The sequence below is a fragment of the Macrotis lagotis genome, chromosome 2 (assembly GCF_037893015.1).
Source record: "Macrotis lagotis isolate mMagLag1 chromosome 2, bilby.v1.9.chrom.fasta, whole genome shotgun sequence".
In the NCBI taxonomy this organism is placed as follows: Eukaryota; Metazoa; Chordata; class Mammalia; order Peramelemorphia; family Peramelidae; genus Macrotis; species Macrotis lagotis.
This window is the reverse complement of record NC_133659.1, coordinates 289,341,734-289,369,729: the sequence shown is the minus strand read 5'-3', so window position 1 is coordinate 289,369,729 and position 27,996 is coordinate 289,341,734. Positions and strand designations below refer to the sequence as shown.

General features: G+C 43.1%; 1 protein-coding gene across 2 annotated transcripts; it reads right to left on the bottom strand.

Annotated features, from left to right (window-relative positions):
• Positions 1–214: 214 nt before the first annotated feature.
• Positions 215–27,824, bottom strand: TIMELESS (timeless circadian regulator). Of its 2 annotated transcripts, XM_074226369.1 has the most exons (29): positions 27,741–27,824; positions 20,094–20,253; positions 19,807–19,960; positions 19,577–19,691; positions 19,395–19,457; positions 18,620–18,721; positions 18,305–18,460; positions 18,039–18,172; positions 17,713–17,800; positions 17,228–17,404; positions 14,176–14,393; positions 13,867–13,970; positions 13,570–13,739; positions 8,584–8,721; positions 8,351–8,502; positions 7,963–8,060; positions 7,734–7,857; positions 7,429–7,630; positions 6,992–7,137; positions 6,402–6,487; positions 4,835–4,958; positions 4,665–4,747; positions 1,960–2,102; positions 1,645–1,807; positions 1,492–1,560; positions 1,251–1,369; positions 958–1,150; positions 765–863; positions 215–624 (listed from the first exon to the last, which is right to left on the bottom strand). In XM_074226369.1, exons 2-29 carry the CDS (start codon positions 20,176–20,178, stop codon positions 539–541), a joined length of 3,591 nt encoding a protein of 1,196 aa, XP_074082470.1. In that variant the 5' UTR covers positions 20,179–20,253; positions 27,741–27,824; the 3' UTR covers positions 215–538. The 2 variants fall into 2 exon arrangements, with proteins under 2 accessions (XP_074082470.1, XP_074082471.1); XM_074226370.1 differs by lacking the exon at positions 765–863.
• Positions 27,825–27,996: the final 172 nt, after the last annotated feature.

Sequence of the window (27,996 nt, the reverse complement as noted above, 5' to 3'; positions counted from 1 at the left end):
CAAAAGCCTTCTTTTTCATGTTAGGAAGCCCCATAACATGAATCCCCCTTTGTGCTCATAGCCAATGTGAGCTCCCCTGGATTCAAGGGCCTTGACCCAGAATCACTCTCTGAAAGCTTGGGTATGCGAGGATCAAGAAAGACTGATAGTGTCACTGTCACTTCAGGTAAAAGGTATATGTGGAGACAAGCAAAGGGAGAAACTTGTTGAGATTCAGACCAACAGAAGCAGGTTTTTATTTGTTGCTTTAATTTCATAACAAAGCACAAAACAAGAAGCACCCATGTGATCCCCTCACCCCAAAGCTCCAAAACTTGGGTGACAAGACAGGTAACCAAGGGTCAGAGAAGGGCAAGGCCTGTCACCCTAGGAAATTGGTACAAAGTCTATTCAAATAAAAACTTCAGTGAGCAAACACCTACTGCCCCCTTTGCTAGCCTGCCCCAGCATCTCGGAGTTGCTTCTGGGAGGCAGCTATGGGGACCAGTGTTGGGACATCCTCATGTCACATCAAAGTCTGTTGGACAGAGCAAGCTCCTTAGTCATCTTCATCCTCTATCAGAAACCTCCTCCTCTTGTTGATCCTTGGAGGCTCAGGGGAATCTGGGTCAGAATCTATTAGATCTGAAAGTAAGAGAAATGGTCAGGGTCTTGTGAGAGGGGTGACAGGAAGACCAGGAGGAAGGCTATTACACACTGGCACACAGATACAGAGTGATGGAGAGAGAGAAAAGGAGGAAGTACAGACACACAGACAGCCCTACCTTTATTTTCACTTTCATTCTTCTCCTGTTCTCCATCACTGTCTAATAGTCGCAACTTCTGGGACTCAAAAGTTGATGGCTCCTTACCAATTTTTCCCTCTGAAATGGCCCAGTGAGGCACACCAGTAAGGAACCCAAGGTTTTCCTGCCACCCTTGCACCCCTAGCCAAACTCCTAATCCCAGATCTGTTACCTGCTGACTCTAGATCAATCTTCTGTCTTTTGGTCGCCACAGGGGACTTTGGGGTATGAGACAGCTTCTCCATACTGGGCCTCTGTTCTGGAAGGTCTGCAGATTGTGGCTCAGGCCCTGCCTGAACCAAAGAAGCGGCTGCCCTTCTCAGCAGTGCAGGGCTCAGCTTGGCAGGAACTCGCCAGAAAGATTCCTAAGTGGTCAGGGAAATGAAGACCAAGAGACTGAATGGGGAGAAGGGCAAGACAAGCACAAGGCCCCAGTCTGGTCCCTCACCAAGTCAAGGCTCACACCTGTCCTGAGACTGGAGGCCGAATTCCCAACTTTCTCAACAGATTCTGAAAGTCTTGGTTCTCCATGGCATCCTCATTCTCCTCTGTCAGAGGCACCAGGGGCACTGCCTGGGAGCAGCCTAGGAACAGAAGAGACAGACCTAGATGAGGAACAAAGACTGTTCCCTCCATGCCTCAACTCAGGTCTTTGGAAGACTTCAGTGCCCAACTCCTCAAATATTCCCTGCCCTTTCCCACTCACCATCTTCCTCCCGGTCATCAGCTATTCGGAGCAGGCAGTTCTGGAGCCAAAGGACAGGGGCAGAGAAGTCTGAGGAGGTACAGGAAAAATGATGAGCCTAGTGGTTCTCCAAACCAGTCTGCAGCCCAAGTCCTTATTTCCCAGTCTCCTCACCTTCCTCTTGCAGGAGTTGCCTAAGACTCTGGGGTATATCAACTGGGATGCTTTGGGCTGTTTCTGCCCCTGGGTCCTCTTCAGCTTCCTCTGGCAATTGGTCCTCCTCTTCTTCATCCAGATCATCTTGGTCAGAGTCCTTCAGAGGAGCCTTTCCATTCACCTGGAAGGAAGCAGGTGTAAGCTGGGCACATGAGAAATGGAGAGAGCTCTAGAGTATTCAGTGGGACCTTCTGATTCACTCAAGGAATTGGGAATAGCCAAGAACGAGATGAAAAGGGCTCAGTGTGGAAGCAGTACTAAGAGGCTGCTTACAAGACTGGGAGCCACAGGCTTCCTCCGGCGCTTCTTGTACAACTCCCGTCGCTCTGCAACTAGCCCCAGGGACAACAGTTTCTCCACTATCCGGGCCCGTGAGCGCTTAGCCGTGATGTTCTTCATGATGTGACCCAGGACATCTGCAGAAAGGGACAGAGATAGGGAGGTAATCAGAGGCAAGAGATAGAGAATAGGAGATCAGAAAATTGTAGGGGGCAGCTGACCTGACTGTACGACTTTCCAAAATGCAGAAAATGAGTTCTCATTGCTACTGAATAATCCTTCTACTCTATGTCTATCACAATTCCCACACTGACCACATACCTTCTCCTGCAACCTGGTTTCTCCTTCCATTATTTTATTGCTTTCTCAAACATCACAAATGACTTCCTCACCAAATCCTCCTGACTCCAGGGCTGGGGCTTTATCCACTGCGCCATCTAGCTGCCCCTTCCTCACCAAATCCAAATGGCCTTTTGTCATCTTTAATCATTCCTGACCTTTCTTTAAAATCTGACATTGATGATTAACCCTTTCTCCTTCCAGATCTCCCCTCCTTTTTGGGAGTAAGAGACATCAATTTTATGATTTTTCTTTCTTTTCTCATCTTCTGATTCCTTAAGTTAGCTATTCCTCAGGTTTCTTCCCTTGGTACTGTTTTCTTCTCTCTCTGCATTCTTTCCCTTGGCAATCTCATTAATTCCCTTGGCTTCAACTAACCCTTTATCTAGATTACTCATAGAACTACATATCCAACTTTGACTTCATCCCCAAACTATTGACAACCAACTCGTAATTCCAAGCTTCTCTTTACCTTAATCTTCTAATGGATCACAAATTCTACTAATCCCAAACTGAGCTCTTTTCTAAGTCTTTCCTCCTAAACCCCACTTTCTGACTTCATCATTTCTATCAGCAGTATTTACCCAATCTCCCACATTTGAAATTTTTTTTTTTTTAGCTCTTTCCTTTTCCTCAGACAACTCCTATTTCCCTTCCGTCTCCTCTTTCTGACCATATCACTCTTTTCTTACTGATCTGGCCTTCTGAAACAGCCTCTTTGAGACAATTCCTCTCAAATCTCCTCCATTCTCAATCTATTCCTCAAGCTGCTACTAGACTTCCTAATGTGTAAATCTTGAGGAGCAGGAGGATTTTAAAAATACCTACTATGTGCCAGTCCCTGTGCCAAGTACTTTTTTTTTTGCTAAGGCAATGGGGTTAAGTGACTTGCCCAAAGTCACACAGCTAGGTAATTATTAAGTGTTTGAAGCAGGATTTGAATTCAGGTCCTCCTGACTCCAGAGCTGGTACTCTATCCACTGTGCCACCTAGCTGCCCCGCCAAGTACTTTTTACAAACAGTATCTCATTTGAGCCTCAGGACAAACCTAAGGTAGGTGCTGTTCTCATCCCCATTTTACAATTGAGAAAACTGGAGATCAACTGTCCAGGCTCACCCAGGCAGCAGGTGCCAGAGATTAGATCTGAAATCAAGTCTTCCTGACTCTAGGCCCAGTGCTTTATCTTTATTCCAAAAGGTTCTTAGTTCCCTACCATCTAAATAAAGTTTCAGCTCCTGGACCTAGCATTTGAGGCCTTCCATAATCCAGTACTACTCTACTTCATGGTTACTCTCATACTGTTCACCACATACCCAAATGGACCACTCCACTTCCCTAATATGACTTTTGCTTTCCCAGGGCTATGTTTATCCTATTCTCCATGGCTTATATGTATTTACTCACTTTCACTCACTGGATTCCTACCTATCTTTTAAAGCCCAAATCAAATACTCCCTCTTCCATGAAGTTTTTCCTGATTCCCTGTAAGTAATAGCCAGCTTGGCCTGGAAAAAACATGGAATTTGGGGTTAGGAAGAATAAGATGAAAATTTCATACTGGACACTTAGTGTCTCTCAACTCCAACTTCCCCATCTGAAAAATAGGGATAATCATAGAACCCTGCCTCCCAGGGGTACTGCAAAGATCAAATGAAATAATGCCAATGAATTTTGCCAATGTTACAGTGCTCTATAAATGTTAGCATTTATATGATGGTTAATAATAACTTTTTCTTTACACTTCATAAAAAAAGCTGTTTTGTATCTATTTGATGCATTAAACACATATTATTTTGTATTATGGTTATGTGTGTGATATTCTCTTACTAGACTATAAGCTTTTTAGAGGTCAGGATTGGGTTTTACCTAAGCTTTATTTCTCTCCCAACAGTTAGAACAGTAGTAAATCCTGAATGCATTTTGGTGAAATTGATTATTTTCTTTTCTATTTCTATTTGCAGCACTTGAACATCTTCCGTGCCTTAATAAATGATGGAGATTTTTTTTTAGTTGTTTATTCAAATCACAGTAGGGAAGATTTCATGATATATTTGCAATATTCAAGGCAGGAAACAATCTTTATGCCTAATAATTATAGAATAGCCGGGTAAACTATGATGAGACAATGTAGTTAAGTAGAATCATATGTTTATAGCTAAAAGAGATCTTAGAGATTGTCTAGTCCAAGTCCCTTTCATTGCTTATTATATTAGTAGTGGTAGAGATAATTCCTGTATAATACTTTTTAATGAGCAATGAGCCCAGCATAGAGAATGAAAAGTAGTGGTGGAAGGAATCAGATTACATACTCCACCCTATTCATCCCTTCCAGAGACTCTTTCCCTGATCATCACCTTACCATCAGAACTTTGGAATTCTTCGAAGAGTCGCTGTAGTTCTAACTCCTGATCTTCTGTCCACAAAACCAAGTTTGTCCCCTTCCTGTTTGGAGGAAAATCAAGATCAGTGGAAGAAATGAGCACCAGAGAAGGGAAAAAAAAAAATTCCTATTTCCCCAAGGATGCGTGCCTTTGTCTTTGGAAATCCTTGACACTGTCAGCTAGTCCAAGTCGAACCAACTGGTGGATGACTTGTTTTCGAGAACGAGTTGAGGTAGTCAAGTGTGCCAAGATGGCATCTATTACATCCTCACCTGAGGAGAAAAGAGGAATAGGTGAGTAGAGGGAGATCTAGAACTGAGCTCAACGTCTTATTAGGATCATATATTTCAATGGACCATGGACTTACAATTGGCAAAGAACTTAGAAGTCATTTAGTTCAGTTCTTTTCTTTGCCAACTGAAACCTAGTGAGGACAAGTGAGGAGGTCCTAAGTGAGGGGCTAGGATTTCAAAAGTGAGTCTTCTGACTCCATAGCAAGCATTCTTTCCATTATGGCAAGCTGCTTTATGACTTTTATTGACCATTTGTAGAACAATATTTCATTCTGATTGATCACTTTTATTCATTTTGGGGGTGAGGGAGTGGGAGTGTGGGGGGTAGAGTTAAGTGACTTGCCCTAGGTCACACAGCTAACAAGTGATAAATATCTGAGGCCACATTTGAATTCAGGTTTTCCTGATTCCAGGGCTGTTCCTCTATCCAACACTCCATCTAGCTGCCTATCTCTTTATTTTCCATAATTTTAATTATCATCTCCATGCAAATGACTTTCAGAGCTCTATTTCCAATCTTCTACTCTCCTAAGCTTCTAATCTTGCATCCCCAGTTGCTTACTGGATATTTAAAAATGGGTGTCCCACAGGCATCTTAAATTCCAGGTCCAGGGGCAGCTAGGTGGCACAGTGGCTAAAGCACTGGCCCTGGAGTCAGGAGTACCTGGGTTCAAATCTGGTCTCAGACACTTAATAATTATATAGCTGTGTGGCCTTGGGCAAGCCACTTAACCCCATTTGCCTTGCAAAAAAACCCAAAAAAACAAAAACCTAAAAAACCTTAAATTCCAGGTCCAAAAGAGAATTCACTAACTTTTCCCCCTACTAGCCTCCCAGGTTTACAATCTTGGATTCAACTTGGTCTTGTCACTTCTCTTCATTTCACATATCCAATCAGTTTCCAAGTTCTACAACATCTCTCATATTCCCCCCTTCTCTTTACACACATAGTGACCACTTTTTTCCTCTATCTTGTTTTACCAGGACTGCCAGAGGAATTTTCACAAAGTATGTGTGATTCTGACCATGCCACTCTCTTGCTCAATAAACTCCAGTGGCTCCCTTTTACCTCTAAGGTCAAATACAAAATCTGCTGTTAGGTTCTTACAGTTGCTCCCAAGCCTAACACCAAGTTCCCTTTTCAGACTTATTATACATGACTGCCCTTCCGGTATTCAATGGTCTATGCAAACCAGACTGCTTGCCCAAGGTACACATTATCTTAGTGTCCTTGTAGAGTCCTGGAATTCAAATCCTTCTTACCATCACCTCTTAAAATGGCTACTTTTTTCTCGAGCTCAGTTCAAGAATCTTCTATATAAGGTTTTTCCTGATCCCTTAACCCCAGCTGTTATTTCCTTCCTCTTCAAAATTACTTGTAAAGTTGTTGGTTGAGTGATTATCCCCATGCTCTCTCGTTACCTTCTACGTCTTTGTAGGTTAGGTACAGCTCCTGGAGCTGTTTCTCCTCCTCAGGGCTCCACTTGGAAGATTTACGGTTAGAAGACCTAGAAGAGATTGGAAGGAGAAGGAGTGGAGTTTCTGGCCTCGAGGGAGAAGCAAAAGGCACAGAGGTCCCCTAAGCGATCCAGATAGAAGAAGCTCTTTAAGAACAAAGGAAAATGAGTTGACTAAGACATAAGGGGTGGGCACAGGTCAGTCTACTTTCTCTCTCTTCCCTAGATGCTGGTAAGGATTTAAAAGCCTTTTTCTAAGTCATGCCCACATCGGGACTTGGGGGTGTTTCAGGTGGCAGGTAAGCAGATGGGGAGAACATTGGGGAGCAAAGGCCAAGGAAAACATTGAGAAGAAAGTAGTTCAGCCAAGATGGTTCTGGGATGAGAGGGTCTAGAGGCTTTGTCCTGCATTTGCACTGTGACATAGTCCCCATTCATGTGAATTCTTGAGGCAACACTGTCACCTGAGGGGCCAAGTTCCCCCTATGGAATAGCTTCTTGAAGCTTTCCTGGACTCTCTGTCCTCCATCAGCCATCTCCCCTGCTTACACTTACTCAGCATCCAGACAACCATAGCCCTCAGTCATCTCCCGCACGACAGCTGTGTTCTTCCAAAAAAGAAGTTCCACAAAGGCCTTGTGGTTGACTTCTGTCAATGCAAAGAACTTGGCCAGTACATATCTGGCAAAAGTAACCAATTCCTGGGGAAGAGAGGAATTAGAATAGGAAAGGATCAAGTACTTGTTGTAGGGCCCCTCTGAGGCCAAACCAAACCTCCCCTACATCCCTGACCCTCTTGAAGTGGCCTTTCCAACAACCAGCAACTTGTACCCTCAGCCCAGTTCTGGAAACTGCTTCCCTGACCTTTCAAGATCTCCCCCCCAGGTCCATCTCCCTATATTTCTCTTGTTCCACAGCTTTCCATATCTCTTTGTTCTCCCCCTTTTTCCACATGGTTCCCTCCATTTCCATCTCCTTCAGTTTCCCCTTACTTTATAAGCTCCAGAAGCAGGGTCGCTAAACAGTCGATTAAAGAGACAAAAGAGGGAGATCTGGAAGAGTAAGGCTTCCATTTTGAGGTCATGGGCTAGTCTGTGTAACATCTTAACAACACAGTGATTGGTGTGGGGGCTGTTCTTCTGGTAGTTCTGAAGTAATAGTACATAGGCTTTGACAACAGCTGAGCATGCAAATCTATAGTCAAATGAAAAGGAGAAAGAAGATTTCAGAAGTCAGACTCTTCTCCCCTCTCCTTGCATCCATAGAGACAACTTCCCTCATCTCCAAATTCTCTTACCGTCTCAAGTAGTCTAGAAAATTAAACTCCTTCTCTAAAACCTGAACAGCCTGCAATTCCTCTTCTTCTTCCTCCTCTTCCCCTTCTTCTTCCTCCCCACCTTGTTCTTCAGGCTCCTGCTGCCCTATAAACAGTGAGGAAAAATAGAAGGGGGTATAAAGAGAGGTGTCACCAGCTTAACAAAAAGACTTTGCCTAGATAAGAGGATATGAAGAAGCCAGATACTCACGAGGAAGTGGGGCAGAGAAGATCTGTCTCAGCAGCTCAATTTCTTCCTCCAAAGAAAAATCTGGGGAGCCAAATATATCCCCTTCTGGCCACACTTCTCTGGAAAACGAGGAAAGCTATTGATTCAGTTGGAAGGATTTAGCATTAATAGAATTACTCTGTTTATTGGCCAGCAAAGTAGTAAGGCCTAGGGAAGTTTAAAAATTAAAATACAAATGCTAGGGGGATCCTATACTCAGAATCTGACTTGGGTTTCTGGCTTGCACATGCCAGGAAAGTCTAAGAAAGCTACCACACTATAGCTGTGAGGGCATCTCTCCACAGGGGTCTCACAAAAGATGAAGTATCTACACTGCAAGCCCAGGAAGATGAACAGGCAGGGCTCTAACCTGGCTGATCGAAGGAGGGTTAGAGCCTCAGGAGCCTGACCAGCCAGGAGGCTGTCCTGGATCCGCACCATAGCCTCTGTCCGTTGTTCTTCCACTGGCACCTCTGAAGCCGCATCAAAGGGAACCACAGAGTCCAGAGTGAGTTCTGAATTCTAGGGAAGGACAGGGTTGTGGAGGTGAGAAGGAGAATGTTTTCTTGCTCTACTCTCCTCATAGCCTCTATAGACACCCACCTGGGCACAGTGCTTCAGCTTCTCAGCAAGTGATGGCCACATGCCCTCCACATCCTCTGGGTGGTGGGGAACATCACCAGCTGAGGCTGGGGACTGAAGGCGTGCCTTCTTTTTCTTCTTCCTTCTCCTTTTTTTGTTCTGTTGAAGAGATGATGCTTTGATTATTATATTATATTATATTATATTATATTATATTATATTATATTATATTATATATATATTACTTCTCACACAAATTAAATCAGATTTAAATAACTGGACAAATATCAACTGCTCATGGATAGGTAGAGCTAATATAATAAAAATGACTATTCTAACAAAACTAAATTACCTGTTTAGTGCCCTATCAATCAAAATTCCAAAAAATTACTTTAATGAGTTAGAAAAAGTTATAAGTAAATCCATATCGAGAAATAAAAAGCCAAGAATTTCCAGGGGATTTAATGAAAAAAAGTGCAAAAGAAGGGGGCTTAGCCCTACCGGATCTAAAATTATATTATATTATAAAGCATCAATCATCAAAACTGTTTGGTATTGGCTAAGAAATAGAGTGGTAGACCAGTGGAATAGACTAGGTTCATTATCAGGAAATGATTATAGTAATTTGCTGTTTGATAAACCCAAAGAGTCTAGTTAATGGGATAAAAACTCTCTCTTTGATAAAAACTGCTGGGAAAATTGAAAGTTAGTATGGAAGAAACTTAGATTAGACCAACACCTCACACCCTTTACTAAGATAAGATCCAAATAGATACAGGACTTAAGACATAAAAAAAACAATACTATAAACAAATTAGAAGATCAAGGACTAGTTTACCTGTCAGATCTATGGAAAGGGAGCAGTTTATGACTAAGGAAGAAATGGAGAACATCACTAAAAACAAACTAGATGATTTCAATTACATTAAATTAAAAAGCTTTTGCACAGATAAAACCACTGTAACCAAGATCAAAAGAAATACAGTAAACTTGGAAACAATCTTTACAACTAATGATTCTGACAAAGGACTCATTTCTTTTTTCTTTTTTTTTGCAAGACAAATGGAGTTAAGTGGCTTGCCCAAGGCCACACAGCTAGGTAATTATTAAGTGTCTGAGATTGGATTTGAACCCGGGTACTCCTGACTCCAGGGCCAATGCTTTATCCACTGCACCACCTAGCTGCCCCTAAAGGACTCACTTCTAAAATAAATAAATAAATAAACAAATAAACAAACAAACAAACAAACAAACAAACAAATAAATATATATATATAAAAAGCCATTCCCCAGTTGACAAATGGTCAAAGGATATGCAAAGGCAATTTACAGATGAGGAGATCAAAGCAATCCATAGTCATATGAAAAATTGCTCTAAATCATTAATTATTAGAGAAATGCAAATTAAAGCTTCTCTGAAATAGCACCTCACACCTCTCAGACTGGCCAATATGACCAGAAAGGCTAATGATCATTGTTGGAAAGGTTGCGGAAAATCTGGGACACTATTACACTGTTGGTGGAGCTGTGAACTCATCCAACCTTTCTGGACAGAAATTTGGAACTACACCCAAAGGGCAACAAAAATGTGCATACCGTTTGATTCAGCAGTACCACTACTGGGTCTATACCCTGAAGAGATGATGAAAAAGGGTAAAAACATCACTAGTACAAAAAATATTCATGGCAGCCCTGTTTGTGGTGGCAAAGAATTGAAATCAAGTAAATGTTCTTCAACTGGGGAATGGCTTAGCAAACTGTGGTATATGTATGTCATGGAACACTATTGTTCTTTTAGAAACCAGGAGGGTTGGGAATTCAGGGAAGCCTGGAGGGATTTGCATGAACTGATGCTGAGTGGGATGAGCAGAACCAGAAAAACACGGTACACCCTAACAGCAACACGGGGGTAATGATCAACCTTGATGGACTTGCTCATTCCATCAGTGCAACAATCAGGGACAATTTGGGGCTGTCTGCAATGGAGAATACCATCTATATCCAGATAAAGAACCGTGGAGTTTGAACAAAGTTCAAGGACTGTTCCCTTTAATTTAGAAAAAAAAAGATATCTTATTGTCTGATTTTGTTATCTCATACTTTTTTGTTTCTTCCTTAAGGATATGATTTCTCTCTCATCATACTCAATTTGGATCAATGTACAACATGGAAACAAAGTAAAGACTGACAAACTGCTTTCTATGGGGGTGGGGGGAGGGAAGTAAGATTAAGGGAAAAATTATAAAACTCAAAATAAATAAAATCTTTAATAAAGGCAAAAAAAAGAGATGATGCTTTGAGCATAAAATTGGTGTTAGAGGTGGAAGTGTTACTTCTATCATAGTTGACAGGACACCTGGTGGAGGGGGTCAATCTTCCCCTCTCATGGCAATGGCTGAAATTCTTTCCTTATCATTAGTCCCTTGTCCCTCTATGGGGTAAGGGACTTCCATTATCTTCTCAATGGTAGATTAGTTGTATTGTCTTAAAATTGGGATATATTATATATTAGCTGTGGGGGAATTCATACTAATTAGGAGAATCATGGTATAATGGATACCTTGCTAGATTGGAGTCAGGAAAACCAGGGTTCAAATCTTATCTCTGACACTTTTAGCTATGTCATCCTGGTCAAGTCATATAACCTGACACTCTAGTTTCCTCATTTATAAAATGAAGATAATATTAGTACCTATCTTAATTGGATTGAAGAGCAAATCAAATATTTATGCAAAGAGCTATATGAATTATGTTTATTTATTATAATATCAAAAAGATAATGTGGCACAGTGGATTGATATAGCCAGCCTTGGAGTCAGAAGACCTAGGTTTGAGTGACCCTGGGCAAGTCTGTGTTCCTCTCTGAACAATTTTACAACTTAAGTTGTAGGGAAGGTGCCAATCTGCCTAGGTGAAGGGAGTTTCCTCAGTGGGAGTTACACATGTCAACACATCCTCAGGGTCATTTCCAAAAGCAATCTCTGCCCTCAACAACATCCAGATTAGTTGGGTCACTGACAAGTCTATTCTCTTTTCTAATGTGTAACTATTCTCTCAGGCACTACCTTTACACTCTTCTCTATGGCTCCCTCACTTCCAGTCTTCAGCTGTCAATTTGATGCAAATGGTCCCTCAATCCATCTCTTCAGCAAGACTCTCTCTATCCAGCCTCAGGCCTGCATTTCCAACAGCCTCCCACAGTTCCATTGGCTTATCACTGAGGCACCTCAAGTTCCTTGTGCCTCCACACTTGAACATCTTTGGTCTAGGATCTACTCTTCTTTCAAAGATCCCTATACCTGTAATTGGCATCACTAGTCTCTTGTCACACATGCTTCTAACTATAGGGTCCTTTTTGATATTTCTCTTTTGTAATCCTACTGACCCATCCAATCAATTTCTAAAAGCAATGGCTCTAACATTCCAATATATTTACTATCTCTCCATCTTTCTTTTCCAATTACGGGGGCAGGACTAGAGAATCAGGCTCAGTCAAGAAGGCCCAGGTGTGAATCTTACTTCTAATATTTACTAGTTGGATGACACAGGAAAACCACTTGAATCCCCCCTTCCCACTGCAAATCTCAGGGTCTTCATCTGTAAAACAAATATAATACCACCTTGTGCTACCTAAATTATAACACTGGTATGAGTTAACAAAAGAGAAAATGGGCATAAAGCACATTTCAAACCTTAAAATGCCACACAGTCATAATTAGATTATTATTATTATTATTGGCATTCCATTCCCTCTGCCAGCATCTTAATCCAGACACTCGATACCTCTCACCTTGAACTATTATGTCTCCCAGGCTCCTTACCTCTAGTCTCTTTCTATCTGTCATTGTTATCTTTTTTTTTTTGGATTTTTGCAAGGCAAATGGGGTTAAATGGCTTGCCCAAGGCCACACAGCTAGATAATTATTAAGTGTCTGAGGCCTGATTTAAACTCAGGTACTCCTGACTCCAGGGCTGGTGCTTTATCCACTGCACCACCTAGCTGCCCCTAGTGTCATCTTTTTTTTTTTTTAGATTTTTCAAGGCAATGGGGTTAAGTGGCCCACCCAAGGCTGCACAGCTAGGCAATTACTAAGTGTCTGAGGTCGGATTTGAACCCAGATACTCCTGACTCCAAGGCCAGTGCTCTATCCACTGCACCACCTAGCCGCCCCTACTGTTGTTTTTTTTTTTTTTAAGATTTTTCAAGGCAATGGGGTTAAGTGGCCTGCCCAAGGCCACACAACTAGGCAATTACTAAGTGTTTGAGGTTGGATTTGAACCCAGGTACTCCTGACTCCAAGGCCAGCGCTCTATCCACTGTGCCACCCAGCCACCCTAGTGTCATCTTTCTAATTAAGTTATATCAAATATTCAAGACTCTTTGGCAGCTTTCTCATTACTTGCTGAAGCAAACCCAAACTCCTTCCCTTGGCTTTCAAAGTCCCCCATAATCTAATTTCAACAACGCTCCCCTTTACAGAGCATCTTCTTCAGTTAAACTGGCTGTGAACATGGAGGCCTTTTGTGACTTCACATCCTTTCCCCATCTGTACCTGAAGAAACTAGCAGTCCCTCAAAACCAAGCTCAATCAGATCTGCCTTCTCACTGAAACTTTTTTAATGATATTTTAATTTATTTTTTCCAGTGACACGTAAAGATAGTTTTCAACATTCATCTTTTTGTAAGGATGAATGTAAAAAACCACCTTTGCATGTAATTGGAAAAAAATTTAAAAAAAAATTAAAGGCAAAAAAAAAGACCAAAATAGGGTTCAAAAACAAGCAGGTACTACTAATGTTGAGACACCATTTGATTTATAATATATTAGAGAGAACAAGCTACATGTAATAGATTCACAGTTTTATGCATAATCCCTATTTTCTAGTTATCTTTGTATATGAAAATGCTTATGTTTGTTGATGATTTTCTACTTTATAATTTAAGAACTTTTTTGAAGAAAAAAAATAGTGAAAAAGGATGGTCTTTGCCCTCCCAACCCCTGATACCTGCACCATTAGATTTCCACGGTTTCGGCAGAAACGTTCTAGCATCTTAAGAAAGAGATGAGTTGTCTCCACCAGGTCACGAAGATAGGAGCGGGGTTGGCGTGTCTCATCAAATTTCCGAAAGAGTGTCAGGAATAGTTCTCTGTACTCCATTATGTAGAAGACATTATCTAGAGAGAAGCAAAGAGAATAGGTGAACTGGCCTGAAGGTTTCTACAGAGCTGAAGAAGGAAGGGTAAGAAATGGAGATGACAGAACAGGATGTTTCTGAAGTGACAGAGTTAAGGCCTGCCTTACTCTTGATGATGCGGCTACTCTCCCTCACTGCTTCATCTTCAGACGTGTCCATTTTGTTCACTGTAGCCAGAAGTTCCTGATAGGCCTTTAAGGCTAGATGCATTCTGCAGGGTTGGTCAGGAAGGGCACAAAATTTAAAGGACAAGGTGAAGGAATCTGATACCAAGAGGCTGGAAGACTAGCAGCAGGCTGTCCCCACCCTCCTCCTAACTTCCTTATTCTGATGACCGGAATGCTGGCCTGAGGGTTACCAGTCAAAATCTAGGAATCCAGAATGATCAGAAAGAAATTTCTTGCCATGTAACTCACCGGCGTCCCCAAGAGATAGCTTCCTTCCGATCAGTTAACATCATCTCATAGTAATTGGTGAGATTCTGTTCAATGAAGTGGAAAGTTCGGACACTGAGAGTCTCAGAAACCAAGCCAGGCCGAAAATTAGAGGTCCGGTTGAAGGTCATGAAGAAGGCCAGTGCCCATAGATAGTATGTCTCATCATGCTGCTGGGCCTTCTCTCGGAGCAGGTGGTCCTAATGCCAGGAAAAAGGACAGAAGGATAGAGAAGACAGCAGGCCCCTAGCAGGTTTTTATCCAGTAGCATGCTGAAAACTGAGAGCCCCAGGATCCTGATTCTCTTATTCTTCCAAGGTCATTTCATGCCACCTCATAAATTCTCTAGGGTTACACTTTCCTCCTGTCTTCCTTACTGCTCTTTTCTCCCTTCTCACCATTTCTTCTTATAATGTCTTATCATCTCCTACCATACCCTATCTCACATGTCAAAGATACTCTTTGAGCATTTTTTCATCTAGATCCATATTCTTGAAGCAAACTTCCACAAGTTCTTAATTTTGTTGTTATTCAGTCATTTTCAGTTGTATCTGACTCTTTGTATCCACATTTGAGATTTCCTTGGCAAAGATACTGGAATGGTTATCATTTCCTTCTGCAGCTCATTTTACAGATGAGGAAATTCAGACTTATTCAGAGTCACTCAGCTAAGAGGGTCTGAGGCCAGATTTGAACTCAGGAAGCTGAGTTTTCCTGATTCCAGGCCCAACACTCTATGTACTACTCAGTTCTTTTTCACCTTCTCCATCTCTTTTCTTAACCCCTCTTCTATGCCTTTATTCCATCTCTCTCTCTTTTTTTAAGGTTTTTGCAAGGCAAATGGGGTCAAGTGGCTTGCCCAAGGCCACACAGCTAGGTAATTATTAAGTGTCTGAGACCGGATTGGAACCCAGGTACTCCTGACTCCAGGGCTGGTGCTTTATCCACTATGCCACCTAGGTAAATCTTAGGTAAATCTTTATATTTACAAAGCTGTTGGGAGCCAGGGTCTCTAAGCTCTTTGATACAGTCGTGGAAAGAAGACTCAGGACAGTCACACTGCCTGATGGAACAACATTTCCTTCTTCAATATATATAGGGATTCCATGTATACCCATATTTATAGGTCTATTATTGATTGCAAAACTTACTCATCCTAATAGTGGAATGACTATAAAGGAAGGATTTCAGAGAAATTCCTTGAATAAAACAGATTGTGACCTCTGTCCAAATTTAACAGGACTGCCTCTTCCTGAGACATACAAAAGGCTTCAGCATTATGAAATCTTTGGAAGATACAGCACTGGGAGTTCCAGGGAGATGTCAGAATATATACAGGGAAACCAGATACAAGATGGGTCAGATAGAATTCCAGGGAAATTAACAGTTTTGCCCCCTTTATCATACACAGGAATATATGATAAAGATGGTGAGAGAATAGTTAGTATAGGTAACCAATATGTGAACTCTTAACAGCCTTAGTTTATTGGGAAAGAATAAAAAGTCATACAAACTGTAGCGTCTACCAACAAGGGCTGAAAGGAAAATTAGTTATTGAAGGAGTCAACGGACAGGTGGACAAACATAACTACCCTCACTATAGGTTGTCAAGGGAGCATATAGAAAAACATTACATATGCGGTACAAAAACAGAAGCATTCCATTAAACAAATTATATCAAAGATTATTATAAGGAAAGTTCTGTTTAATCAATAACTTTACTATGCAGCAACAAACTAGGCAACAGGCAGGTTGAGGTCATCACGGTCTGAGCAGGGACAAGAAAATTAACTACATGATTGATAATCACACTTGTAACCACTACATGATCAAACCTGTAACCATATGAACTATATGATTAATGATGAAAATTGTATACTTTTGTAACCAAGGAAATGATTTTAGTTTGCTTGCTTCATGATTCTAAGATTATAAAAATAAATCTAAGCAGCTGACAGTCAGTCAACCTGCTCCTGCCTTTACCCACTTGTTGACTCAACTCATTTCGCCGACTCTATCCCTCCTGTCAGGTTCCAAGGACCCTGCGGAGGCTGGACCCCCGCAGAGTGGCGCCACAAACAGGGACTTGACAGGTAATATACTCCCCTCTTTTTTATTTTCTTATCAGGATAGATAGGTTTCTGCTTAGGGAATCTGCAGGCCCCCTGATGAGAGTTATATCAGGCAAGAAAGGGCAGTAATCTTAAGAACATCATGGGTAATAATAAAAGTAGGCAGAGAGTTCTTTTTATTGAAATTCTGACTCACTTATTACATAAAAGAGGAATCAAGGTTTCCAAGGTCTGAGTCACTTGATTCATCTCATTTGTGCATAATTGCAGTCCTTGGTTTCCTGAAAGTGGGTCTATAGATCTTGATATTTGGCAAAAAGTAGAAGATATCAGAAAATATTATATAGAACAAGGACCAGAGAAAGTTCCTACAGATGTGTTCAGTTTATGGAGCCTGGTCAAGGACACTCTCGATCCTGACCATGAAATTACATACTAAGTTATCATCTGCAGTTTGTGCTGCAACTGAGGAAACTCCTTTATTAATAAAATCTAGAAATAACTTAAGGGCATCTCTTAGAGATGAGCCTGAGGAAGATCCTCCTCCTGATGAATATCTCCTGAGGAAGAGGAGGATCTGGAAGATGAAGCAGCTAGATATAATGATGATTGGGGTGCATTTACTGTAGAAAAGAAAAAAGGAAAGAAAAGCAAGAAAATAGTGACCCCACCTCCCTTATCAGGTGTGGGATTTTATGGGGCTATTAAAAAAGCTCTAAAAAAATGGAGATACCACCTTTGGGTGTTATCCTGTCATTTTTGATAAAGGAAATGTTGTTCCATCAGGCAGTGTGACTGCCCTGAGTCTTCTTGCCGCGACTGTGTCAAACAGCTTAGAGACCCTGGTTCCCAACACAAAGCACTTTGTATTAGCTTATCTGAACCTCCCAATAACAAGAATTTATTAAGTGTGCTGGGACCAACCATTCTTGAACCCCTTACAAAGTCTTTCCATCGTTCACCTTGACCAGGCCCATAAGGCGGTTGTAACAGTTCTCCAGGAACTCAGAGCAAAAGTCACGGAGGAAAAGGCGCACATTGAGGGCTGAACGGTGCTGGAGGGAGGGCTCCTGGGCAAGCTGACGGCGTCGGGGCACATAGCGAGTGTCTTTCCCAAGATCGAGGCTGTAGGTTTGAAACTAGAGAAGGAGTTAAGAGAGTTATAAGTTTACAAATGTAGATCTGGAAGGGAGCGCAGGGTCATCCATGGTGCCTCAAACCAACTCCTTCCATGTATATCCCGGGTCCTTCCTTAGTATGGGCTCCAGAGCAATTTTCTCTCTCTGGAGTTGGATTTTAGATGAGCAGGATACAAGGCCTTAATGCCTATGTCTGTGGAGACAGATGACTGCAGGCCTGGAAGAGCTTTCTATTTGTCGCTTGGTCTCTCCACTGAGACCACCCACCAGGTGCAGCTGCATAGAGAACTTACCAAACCTCTACTTACATTGTGTAGACTTTTATGAAAGACAATATCCCTGTCTCCAATGGATTTCAGCCCTTGGATAACATAGGATCCCCCAAAACGAGAATGTCTATGGAAAGCAGACAGTTCAATATGACTTTTCCTTTTTTCCTGAAGTCTTTCCTACTGTCTCATACCTCCCAAATGTTTTCTCTCCCAAATATTACTCTATCTCCTCCACCTTGAAAAATGTGACCCTGGAGGTTCAAAGCATACTCTGTCTGACCAAGAGCCACCTCAACTGATGCTCCCAGTCTCTGAAGCATCTCACTGCCAAATCCCATAATGAACAAGAGAAGCCAGTTCACCTGCTGCTCCTCTGAAGGGCACGGCTCTTCTTCTCTGCTGTCTCCCTGTGTCGCAGAACCTCTAATTCTGCCATGTCAGCGCCCTGCTCACGTGCTGAACGTGCCTGCCCTGCCATGGCCAACTGCTCAGGATTCTAGAAGTGTTAAAGGAGTTTCTGAGGTTGTTGCCCTTTTCTCACCACTTCTCTTGGGGCAGTGTTCTGGTCTAAGAATGGAGGTCAGAGCACAGTGCCAGTCCAGACCACTGGGCAGGGCTAGGGCCTCACCTGGTCCCGAAACATGAGGGAAACAATTTCTAACACGTGTAGACTCCACTGCTGTTCAGCTGTAGAGCTGGCCAAGAAGAGCATCAGGTCATCGAGGCCACTGAGGTGCAAGGCCCAGAGCAGTCGGTCATGGACACTGGCTTCATCATTGATATTCTACACAAGAGAAAGTGTGCCAGGTCATGAGAGATCCTGTTCCAGCTTGGCAGGCAAAGTCAGGAGAAGCAGGGCCAAAACAGGGGTTTGCATCTTTATCCAAATACCTTGTCTCTCAGGGTGGGGAGAGTCTTTTATCTTTTACCCCTAGACTCTCACCTTTTCTTGAACAGGGTCAGCTGGGACATGGAGAATGTTTCTAACCAGCAGGAGAATTCGCTCGATTAGCAAATTGTCTTCTTCTTGACGCTCCTCCCAGCCCTATAAACACACAAGAAAGATGACCTGGCTACTTTATGGAACCCACCTTGTCTGGCATGTTGGCATCAGCTTGCAAGGGAGAAGACTGAATGTGACTCCCACTTCTGACACTACCTAGCTGAAAGACCTTGCACAAGTCACTTTCTATCTCTGACCTTCAGTCCCCTCATCTGTAATCATCCCAGGAGAGTATGGATGTGGTGAGGTTCAAATGAAATAACATGTACAGTGCTTGACAAATCTTAAAACACTGCAGAAATGTCAGAGAGATGGGAAAAGATTCTAAGGGCTGCTGGGTGGTGCCAGAGTGCACAGAACTCTGGAGTCAGGAAGATGCTCCTCTCTCTTAGTTTAAATCTGACCTCAAACACTAACTAGCTGTATGACCCTAGGCAAGTCACTTACTTCTGTTAGCCTATTTCTTCATCTATAAAATGTGCTGGAAAAGGAAATGGCAAACCACTTCACTATTTTTGCCAAGAAAACCCCCAATGGAGTCAAAGAGTCAGATACAACTGAACAAAGTAGTCCAAGGAGCACAAGTTTTGGAATAGTTAATTTTAAGGGATTAGACTATATCATCTCTGAAGGCAAGGATCATACCTCTGGTCCTTATATCTTCTAACAATGCTCAGTTTTGTAATAGAGGTTCAGGACACATGATTCAACTTACCAGCTGCAACAGTTCATAGAGTGTCTCACTGAGGACCCCAAAGGTCTTCTCATTGGCAAAGGCCTAAGGTAAGAAGGGAAAAGGGACAGATCGAAGTCACATTATGTAGAATAAACTCTATCAATAAAATCACATTAAGTACCATCCAACAATTCTCAAGAATCCCTGAAGAAGAACCTCACTTCTTTGTAGGCTTGCAGGTAGCTTAGCACTTGCAGGAAATGATGCCGGAAGTTCAGATCCTGAGGAACTTTACCAAAGCAGAGCAGGGCGGGTTGTGTCAGGTTCACCATCAGCCTGGTGAGGAAAGCGATGGACTATCTATGAGACTACCTCACCACTGGCTTACACCCATGCTAACCCTCCCAAGGGAGGTCAGAGACTGGGGACAAAAGAGTCATGGGAAACCAACCTAATGACAGCATCAAAGAGCTGCTTGTCCTGGCGGTGCTGGATAAGGATGGGCAGAAGGTCCCCTTGCAGGATCTGGGCTGCCCCAAGTTGCTGCCGTACATCTCGTGTCTCATCCTCATACTTCAGGTAGCGGATCAAATCCTTCACACTCTCTGCAGGAAGAATAAAAGACCTCCCTGAGAGCTGGGGGTAAGGATTCCACTTAAGCCCATACTCAATTCTCATTTAGGACAAGTTGAGAAATTAAAAAGTTCCCCGACTTATTTAATACCTAAGGGTTCTTACCTAAGCAATCTGGTTCTTTGTGGTAAATGTCTCCTTCGAGGTACCCAAGGGCACTGCACGTAGCTAGAAGTTCACAGTTCATCATGTACAAGTCTATAAATCAATAGCTCAGCCAGGAGAGAGAGGAGGTCAGTTGAAAAACCGAATGAAATGAGGAGGCCTGAATAGAGAGAAAAATGATAGCTTTGCAGACCTTTTCACCTGAGAGGGAAGAGATACCTGGGACTCAGATACTCGGTCTTCTCCATGGCACTACAATTACAGCAGCTTATATTAATATTTTCTTAATAAAACCATTATTATTTCATACTAAAATTTTCAAAGGTCTTTATTCAAAAGAACCCTATGAGATGAATAGTATAGATGTTATTATTCCCATTTTTTAAAAAGATTAGAAAATGGAGGCTCAGAGAAAGGTTAAGAAAAGTCCCAAATCTGATTCTTAAAATCCCTCTCCTTATGGTGTGATCCTCCCTCAAAGAGAGTTTCACCTGCCAGAGTCAGAAGCACTGAACTCAAAACTCCAGGAAAATTCTTAGGCCTCGACTTCTCAGTTCAATTCAAAGAGGCTGTCCACCCCAAAACAAAGAAAGCATCTAGCTCTGACTCTCATTGGCAACTCAAGATCAGAGGAGATGAGGATGGGCTACAGGAGCCACCACAGCTTAACAACACAGCTGTGAGTCAAAGATTTATATATCACAAGAAATTTCCTTTCTTCATAAGAAATATTAGTTTACTATGACACCTGGAAAAATCCAATCTGTTCCCCCAGGCCCCTGCCACCCAACCAGGAGGAAATTTCAGCTTTGAGATTCTACCACATTCTGGATGGGTCTCAATTGGAGCCCAAAGTACCAGCATTTTCCTTAGTGAGGAATATGGGGCAGATAAAATATATGGGGAAAAGTCCTTCAGTCCTACTTTGAAAAGACAGAGCTAATTTAGACACCTTTCTTACAGTCTCCCAGACCCTGGGAATCACAAGATGAGGCAGAACATACAGGAGTCAGAGGGAATTGGAGATGACTTCCCCTTTCAGAAGGATCCCAATTGTAACAAACATACCCCAAACCTCATCAGTGATTCATAGGTACACATCAGAACATCTGGACATTTCAGAACTTGTAACCAGTATCATAAACACATTCATATATGCATCGGGTTCCCATCTAGAAATATCTGTAGATCATCCCCCTCAGTATCTTTAATCACTCAGTTCTCAGTCTCCAGGGGCTTCCTTCCCCTAAAGACTTTTTTCATACTCTATAGCCACCTTTGACATCAGACTTTACCTACTTCCTTAGGGAAACAGATAGTAGCAGAAGGGCCTAGGTGAAGTCTGATGTTATCTCTCTACATTTATATAATTGGTTTACTTTCCTAGGTGAGATCCCTGTCCCTCTGCCCTCATCTAATGGTAAAACCACTTTTTGACTCTGCTTGACTGGGGGTCAAACAAAGGGGGGGAGGGTCATAAAGGATGAGCTCCTTTGCTCTCCCGACCCTCCTCTCACACATGTACCCCAGTCTCCAGCCCTGGGACAGAAGTGTCTGAAAGGACAAGGGAGCTGGGGCCCGCTAGTTCTGCTCACAGGTATAGGAATTTCTTTCCCTTCTCTGCTCACTCCTCCTAGGGCAGCTCCCTTTGGAAGAAGAAGACACAGTCAGAGTCAGCTGAGGCATTGAGGGAAGTAGGGAAGGAAACAGTGAGTTACTCTGTTCTAAGGCTAAGCACTTTACAAATATCTCAATTGATTCATCCAATACTTGGATGCGGCTATTAGTGCCCTTATTTTTTTTTTTAGGTTTTTGCAAGGCAAATGGGGTTAAATGGCTTGCCCAAGGCCACACAGCTAGGTAATTATTAAGTGTCTGAGACTGGATTTGAACCCAGGGCCAGTGCTTTATCCACTGAGCCACCTAGCCATCCCTAGTGCCCCTATTTTACAGTTGGGGAAACAGATAGACAGGTTGATTTGTCTGGGGTCACACAGCTGGTAGAAACCTGAGATCAAAACTGAACCACTGTGCTAGTGGTGTCCCCTAGGGAGAACCATTAATAGGAAGTCTCTTCCCTACAAGTTCATAACCCCAGGACATAACAGGGAAGCAAATATTTGTCATTTTCTTCAGTTCTGGTCACATTTAATCTATTTTCTGTATTTTACCCTTCAAACTGCTGCAAAACTCAATGTCTCATCCAGATCAGGGTGAATAAACCCCACTTCAACACTTCATTCTCTGGTACCCACCCCATCCCCATGTTAACCCTATTTCAAGCAGTCCATGAATGGTGGGGAGGAAGAAAAGGAGATCAAAAGGAAACAGAGGAAGGATCTTCTGGTAGCTGAGGGAAGTTGTCCTACAAGAAAGCTAGTACATCCCTCTTGACCTCCTACAGTGTCTTCAAATCTAGACTGTGGAACAGATAATATGGAAAGAATGGGTCAGGAGGCCTACTGTGGAGCTTCTAGGCCACAGAGTCTGATGCCGGTGAAACATCTGGGCCTCATTCATCAGAAGTGGCAGAAAAGCACTCCCTGAGGAAGTGACAGCTTTCCTCCCAGCAGGAGAATGCTGCCAAAAAACTGGGTCTTTATGATAGGAGACTCCTTCCTCCATGACCCCAACCTTCCTCCTGGCACCAATCTGCAGAGGGGGGTTCAGAGACTGCTGTCTTGACAGCCCCATGGCCTTTGTCTCAGCCATCATTCATCACTATCTTATCATCTATGTCTCCTCTACCCAGTTCTACCTCTGGGACCCCTGGACTAGGAGTCAGAATACTTAGGTTTGGGTCCTGGCTCTGCCAGTTAATAGCTGTGTAACCGCGAACAAGTCACTGAGTCTCAGTTTCCCTCATTGGCAAAATGGAGACAGTACTACTTGTAGTTAGGGTAACTGTAATACACTTTGTAAATGGGTACTATTATCTTTACAACCTTCTCTGGTAAAAAAGAATTAAAGTCACATTCATGTCTTCACCTACAATATAGCAGCAAGAAGCCAAGAATCAAAACCGTCATAAATTGTAGATGGCTAGGTGGAGCAGCAGCTAGAGAGTCAGGCCTGGGTCACAAAGATCTGAGTCTCTGAAACCAGTCTCAGTCACTATCTGGGTGATTTCTGTTTGACTCAGTTTCCTCATCTGTAAAATAGGACCTACTTCCTAGAGTTATGAGGATGAGATGAGATCATGTGTGTAAAGCACTCATCACAGAGTCTGGCATATGATAAATGTTAAATAATAATAAAAAACACCATAGGTATTCATTTTAGGGGTGGCAAGGACCTTAAGAAGTCTATTAATTTCTTCACTTTTCAGACAAGGAAACTGAGGGCCAGAGTGAATGTGACTCACCCAGGGCCACCCAGCTAGAAGTCTCTGAAGTGGGATTTGAACCCATATCTTCCAGACTCCAAGAAGAACTTTATCCACTAGGCACTGCTGCCTTGAACTCACCCTCAGTGCAAAGCCCCATCCTGGTATTACTATCCACAACCAATCAATGAGCATAAATTAAGTATATTCTGGATACTAGAAGAAAGGGTTTTATTTTTTAATGAAGCAATCCCTCCTCTCCAGTTTCCATTCTGATTCACTGAATGGAAGGAGGAAGGGAGAAGGGATAAACATTTATATGGCACAAAAACCAAACCCACAAATATAATCTCACTGGATCCTCATCACCACCCTGTGAGGTAGGTGCTATTATTTACAGTTGAGAAAAACTGAGGCATATAGTGTCCAGGGTCACTTAGCTAGCAAGTGAGGTTGACTTTTTTGACCTCAGGTCTTTCTGATTCTAGGTTAGCTCTTTTGTCTCCTGTGCCACTAGTTACCTGTCATTGAATGAACATCATTAAAACTATCCATTGCTCTAAGCCTCTGGACATTCCCTCTTTCTGGGGCAATCATTTGTTCTACTATAAATCCCTCTAAGCAATCACAAGGACATAGCAGGACATAGGCAATAATTACTCTTCCCATAACTCTATCAAAGCAGGTAAAGATGAATCTTCATCATCTGTCATCTCTCTCTTTAAAAGCCTGGGATCTAAGCTTATGTCTTTTACCAGACCCTAGCCCTTTGATCTTGAATTATTACCCAATCTAAATGAAAGCTTTTGAAATAATCTAATCCTAGGTTTTGATGAAGATCAGAGGTTCCCCTGGGGGTTTAGATACTACCTACCAGAATGGGGTTTCCTCTGTGCAGGCTCCCTCATTATACATGGCTTTTGTTTCTAGCACTCTCAAAGATTGAGAATACAGAAAAGGGATGCACCTGTCTGCAATTTTCTTTTGTGGCAGCATATTATTTCTACATTGTTCTCCACACTCTTCACAATTAAACCTTTCCCCACTGTTAGGCAGGCTTTCAATCTTCTAGCTTCCTTCTGAATGGGTATGCCAAAGTCCAGCAGAGTGGCCATCTGGGATGGACTATTTTCAACCTATCTCTGATCTTGCGTGGCTACTTATTATCTTTAGAGTAAAATACTGATTCCTCAGCCATTCTCTGACCTTCTTTTCAGTGTAATTTTATCTCCTTCCCTTTCATACATGCCTCATTCTAGCCATACTGGCTTAATAGCCATTTCCTGGTTTGATACACTATCTCTTCTTATTTACTCAGGTTGTACTCCCAGATGTAGAATTTGATACTTCTTCAAAGTTGCCTTTCAGAATCCTTATTTTCCTTCAAGTTTTAGCTTAATTGGATCAGCCTTCTCTCCTGACTCTCTTCACCTCGACAGCAATGATAGCCTCCTTCAGTTCTCTTACTCTCCAGGCTCTCCCCTCTCTAAGAGATCCTCCACACAACTGCAGAGTTGTGATAGGGTCATGTCTTTGATAACTCTAGAATCAAATACAAACTTTAGACACTGATTCTCCACCGGGCTCCAACCAACTTTCCCAGATTTGTTATAAACCACTCCCCTTTGTACACTCTTTGCTGTCATCAAACTGGCTTTCTTACCATTCACCTAGCTTGTTTGTGCTTTTGCACAGGCCTAGAATGCATTCCCTTGAATGAACTCTTAGAAAGTCCTTCTTTCAAAGCTCAGTCCATACAACACTTCCTACATTAGACCTCTTTCTGGCTTTTATTTACTTTATAGAGACTTATAAGCAAACAAGCTATCTCCTCCAAGGAATGTAAGGCCCTTGAAAGCAGGGATTATTTCCTTTTAGGTCCCTGCATACTCAAGAGACAAAACAGGTGTTTAATGTTTGATGTTTGATGACTGCTCGATGCTTGCCCCAGTTATGTGTTCTTTGCCTCTGCAAAATTTTCCTAGAATACTTGATCTAGAACTTTTGCTTTTATCACTCCTTATGTGGTATTATGTTGTGCACATGTCATATCCACACATCTCTCCTTGCCCCTGCACTTGAATGTTCCTTGAGGGCAGATGCTTGCTTCTTTCCCCCCAAATCCTCTTTTCTTCTGAACTTGCCTATTATTTTGTTGAGGGTACCACCATAGCTGTGGTTTGAGCCCAGGTCCTCCTGATCTGACCTCCAGCATCATCTAGCTGTCCCTGGTTTCATTCTGGAGTCCTCATTTGCCACAACACAATGTCTACCATATTTACCTTGCATTTGCTAAATGCTTACTGACTGGTTTTATATTTGACTCCTTTACCCTAGCTCAGTGCCTGCACACAGTTAAGTGATGACCAGCTAGCCAATCCTCTCTGCATGTTTGACCTCATCTGGCCCTACCCTCTCTAGAAGGATGCCCTCACTGTCATCCATTTCTCTCTAATCAATGGCTCCTTCCTACATTTCTACAGTATTTTAAGGTTTGCAAAGAACTTTACAATTATCTTATTTTAGCCTTGCAATAATTCTCGCAGGTAGATGCTGTTACTAAATTCATTTTACAGATGAGGAAACTGAGACTGAGAGAGGTTAAGTGACTTGCTGAGGGGTCACATAGCTAATATCTGAGGTTAGATTCCAACCCAGGTCAGTACTCTATTCATTGTCCTACCTAGTTACCTACACATTATTGATGTAAATACACATATAGGCAGCTAGGTAGTGCACTGGATAGAGTACCAACCATGGAGGTAAGGAAGACCTGAGTTCAAATCAGACCTTAGACACTTGACATTTACTAGTTGTGTGATCTTGGACAAGTCACTTAACTCTGACTGCCTCACATCCAGGGTCATCTCCAGTGGTCTTGACTCATATGGGCCACTGGACCCAGATGGCTCCATATATGAAAGTGAGGCTGGTGACTTAGCACAGCACCCTTTCACTAAAATCCAATTCACTTGCTTATCATGGTATCTCCCTGATGTGGTCTTCTTTGACTTGTTAGGATAAACATCATCATCATGATGTAAATACACATATATATGTGTATACCCACATCCACACATTCCCTCATTTGGTCCTCTCCTCACAACAGCTCTCTGAGTTAATGTTATTATTATTCCTATTTTTTTAGGTTTGTTTTTTTTTGCAAGGTCACACAGCTAGGTCATTATTAAGTGTCTGAAGCCGCATTTGAACTCAGGTCCTTCTGATTCTAGGGCCGGTGCTCTGTCCACGGCCACTAGCCGCCCCTATTATTCCTATTTTTACAGATGATGAAACAAAGGTTCTGAACTGAAAATTATTTGCCAAAAATTATTAGGGAAAGATCATCCAGGTAAGAATGGTTTGAATGAGGATTGAAATAGGAGTGGGCGGCTAGGTGGTATGGTGTACAGAGTTCAAATCCGGCCTCAGACAGTTAATAATGGCCTAGCTGTGTGGCCTTGGGCAAGCTACTTAACCCCATTGCCTTGCAAAAAAAAAAAAAAAGAAATAGAAAAGAATGTGTTCCCAGAGGTAAGAGTCCCAACATAACGGTTCTTAAGGGAGGGCCTCTGATGATGATGGATAAGTGGGAAGTGTGCTCTAAATTACCCTGAAAAACAAAAACAAAAAAAAGGGAAAAAGGGATAGGGGCGGCTAAGTGGCGTAATGGCAGGAGTACCTGGGTTCAAATCCGACCTCAGACACTTAATAATGGCCTAGCTGTGTGGCCTTGGGCAAGCCACTTAACCCCATTTGCCTTGCAAAAAAACAAAAACAAACATACATCATTCTAAAAGATCCCGTTCTACATGCCAACAAAACTCAAACCCTCAAATGCTGACTCGGGTTCTTTGCAGCGGGCCACCCCGCGGCTCCTCACGGGAGGCAGTGCCCGGGCTCGGCCCCGCGGCCCAGCTCGGGGAGCTCCGGAGCTCCGGGGCCCGCCCCGCCCCCTCGGCTGGGGGTCTGGCCCCGGGCCGCTCCGGGCGGAAGCATTCCCCGCCCTCCTCCCTCGCTCCGGGGGGGGTCTCTCCTGGGGGGGGTCTCTGCTCCGGGGGTGCCCTCCCGCCCGCGGGGAAGCAAGACTAGAGCGGCGGCGGCGGCGGCGACCGCAGGCTTTCCGCGCATGCGCGCCGCTCCCCCCCAGCAGAGGGCCGGCGGGCTCGGACACGCCGACACGCATGCGCGCCCCTCCCCTCCCCCTCCTAGCTAAGCTGAGTTAGGACAGTGGTAGTTTAGGGTGAGAGTTCTCCCCGCACCCCCAGGGGCAGGAAAGGTATGGGGGAGCCCACGCCCGCCGAGTGCCCGCGCGCCCTCACCCATTCACCGCGGGTCCTCCACTCCCGGGGTGCAGCCGGCTCCCCAGGGCCGCCGGACCCGCGCTTTTTCCCGCCACTGGACTAAGTGGGATCATCCATTTGCTACGGGGGGGAAGGGGCGGGGTTAGACCAGTCCATCGCGTCGGGAGAGGGGTCAAGCCGCTGGAATGACTCCCGAAAGTGAGGGGGTTTGTTTTGGGGCGGGGCGGGGCAGGTGAAGGCAGGTTGTGGGCTGACTAGGTGGACTTTTGGTTTG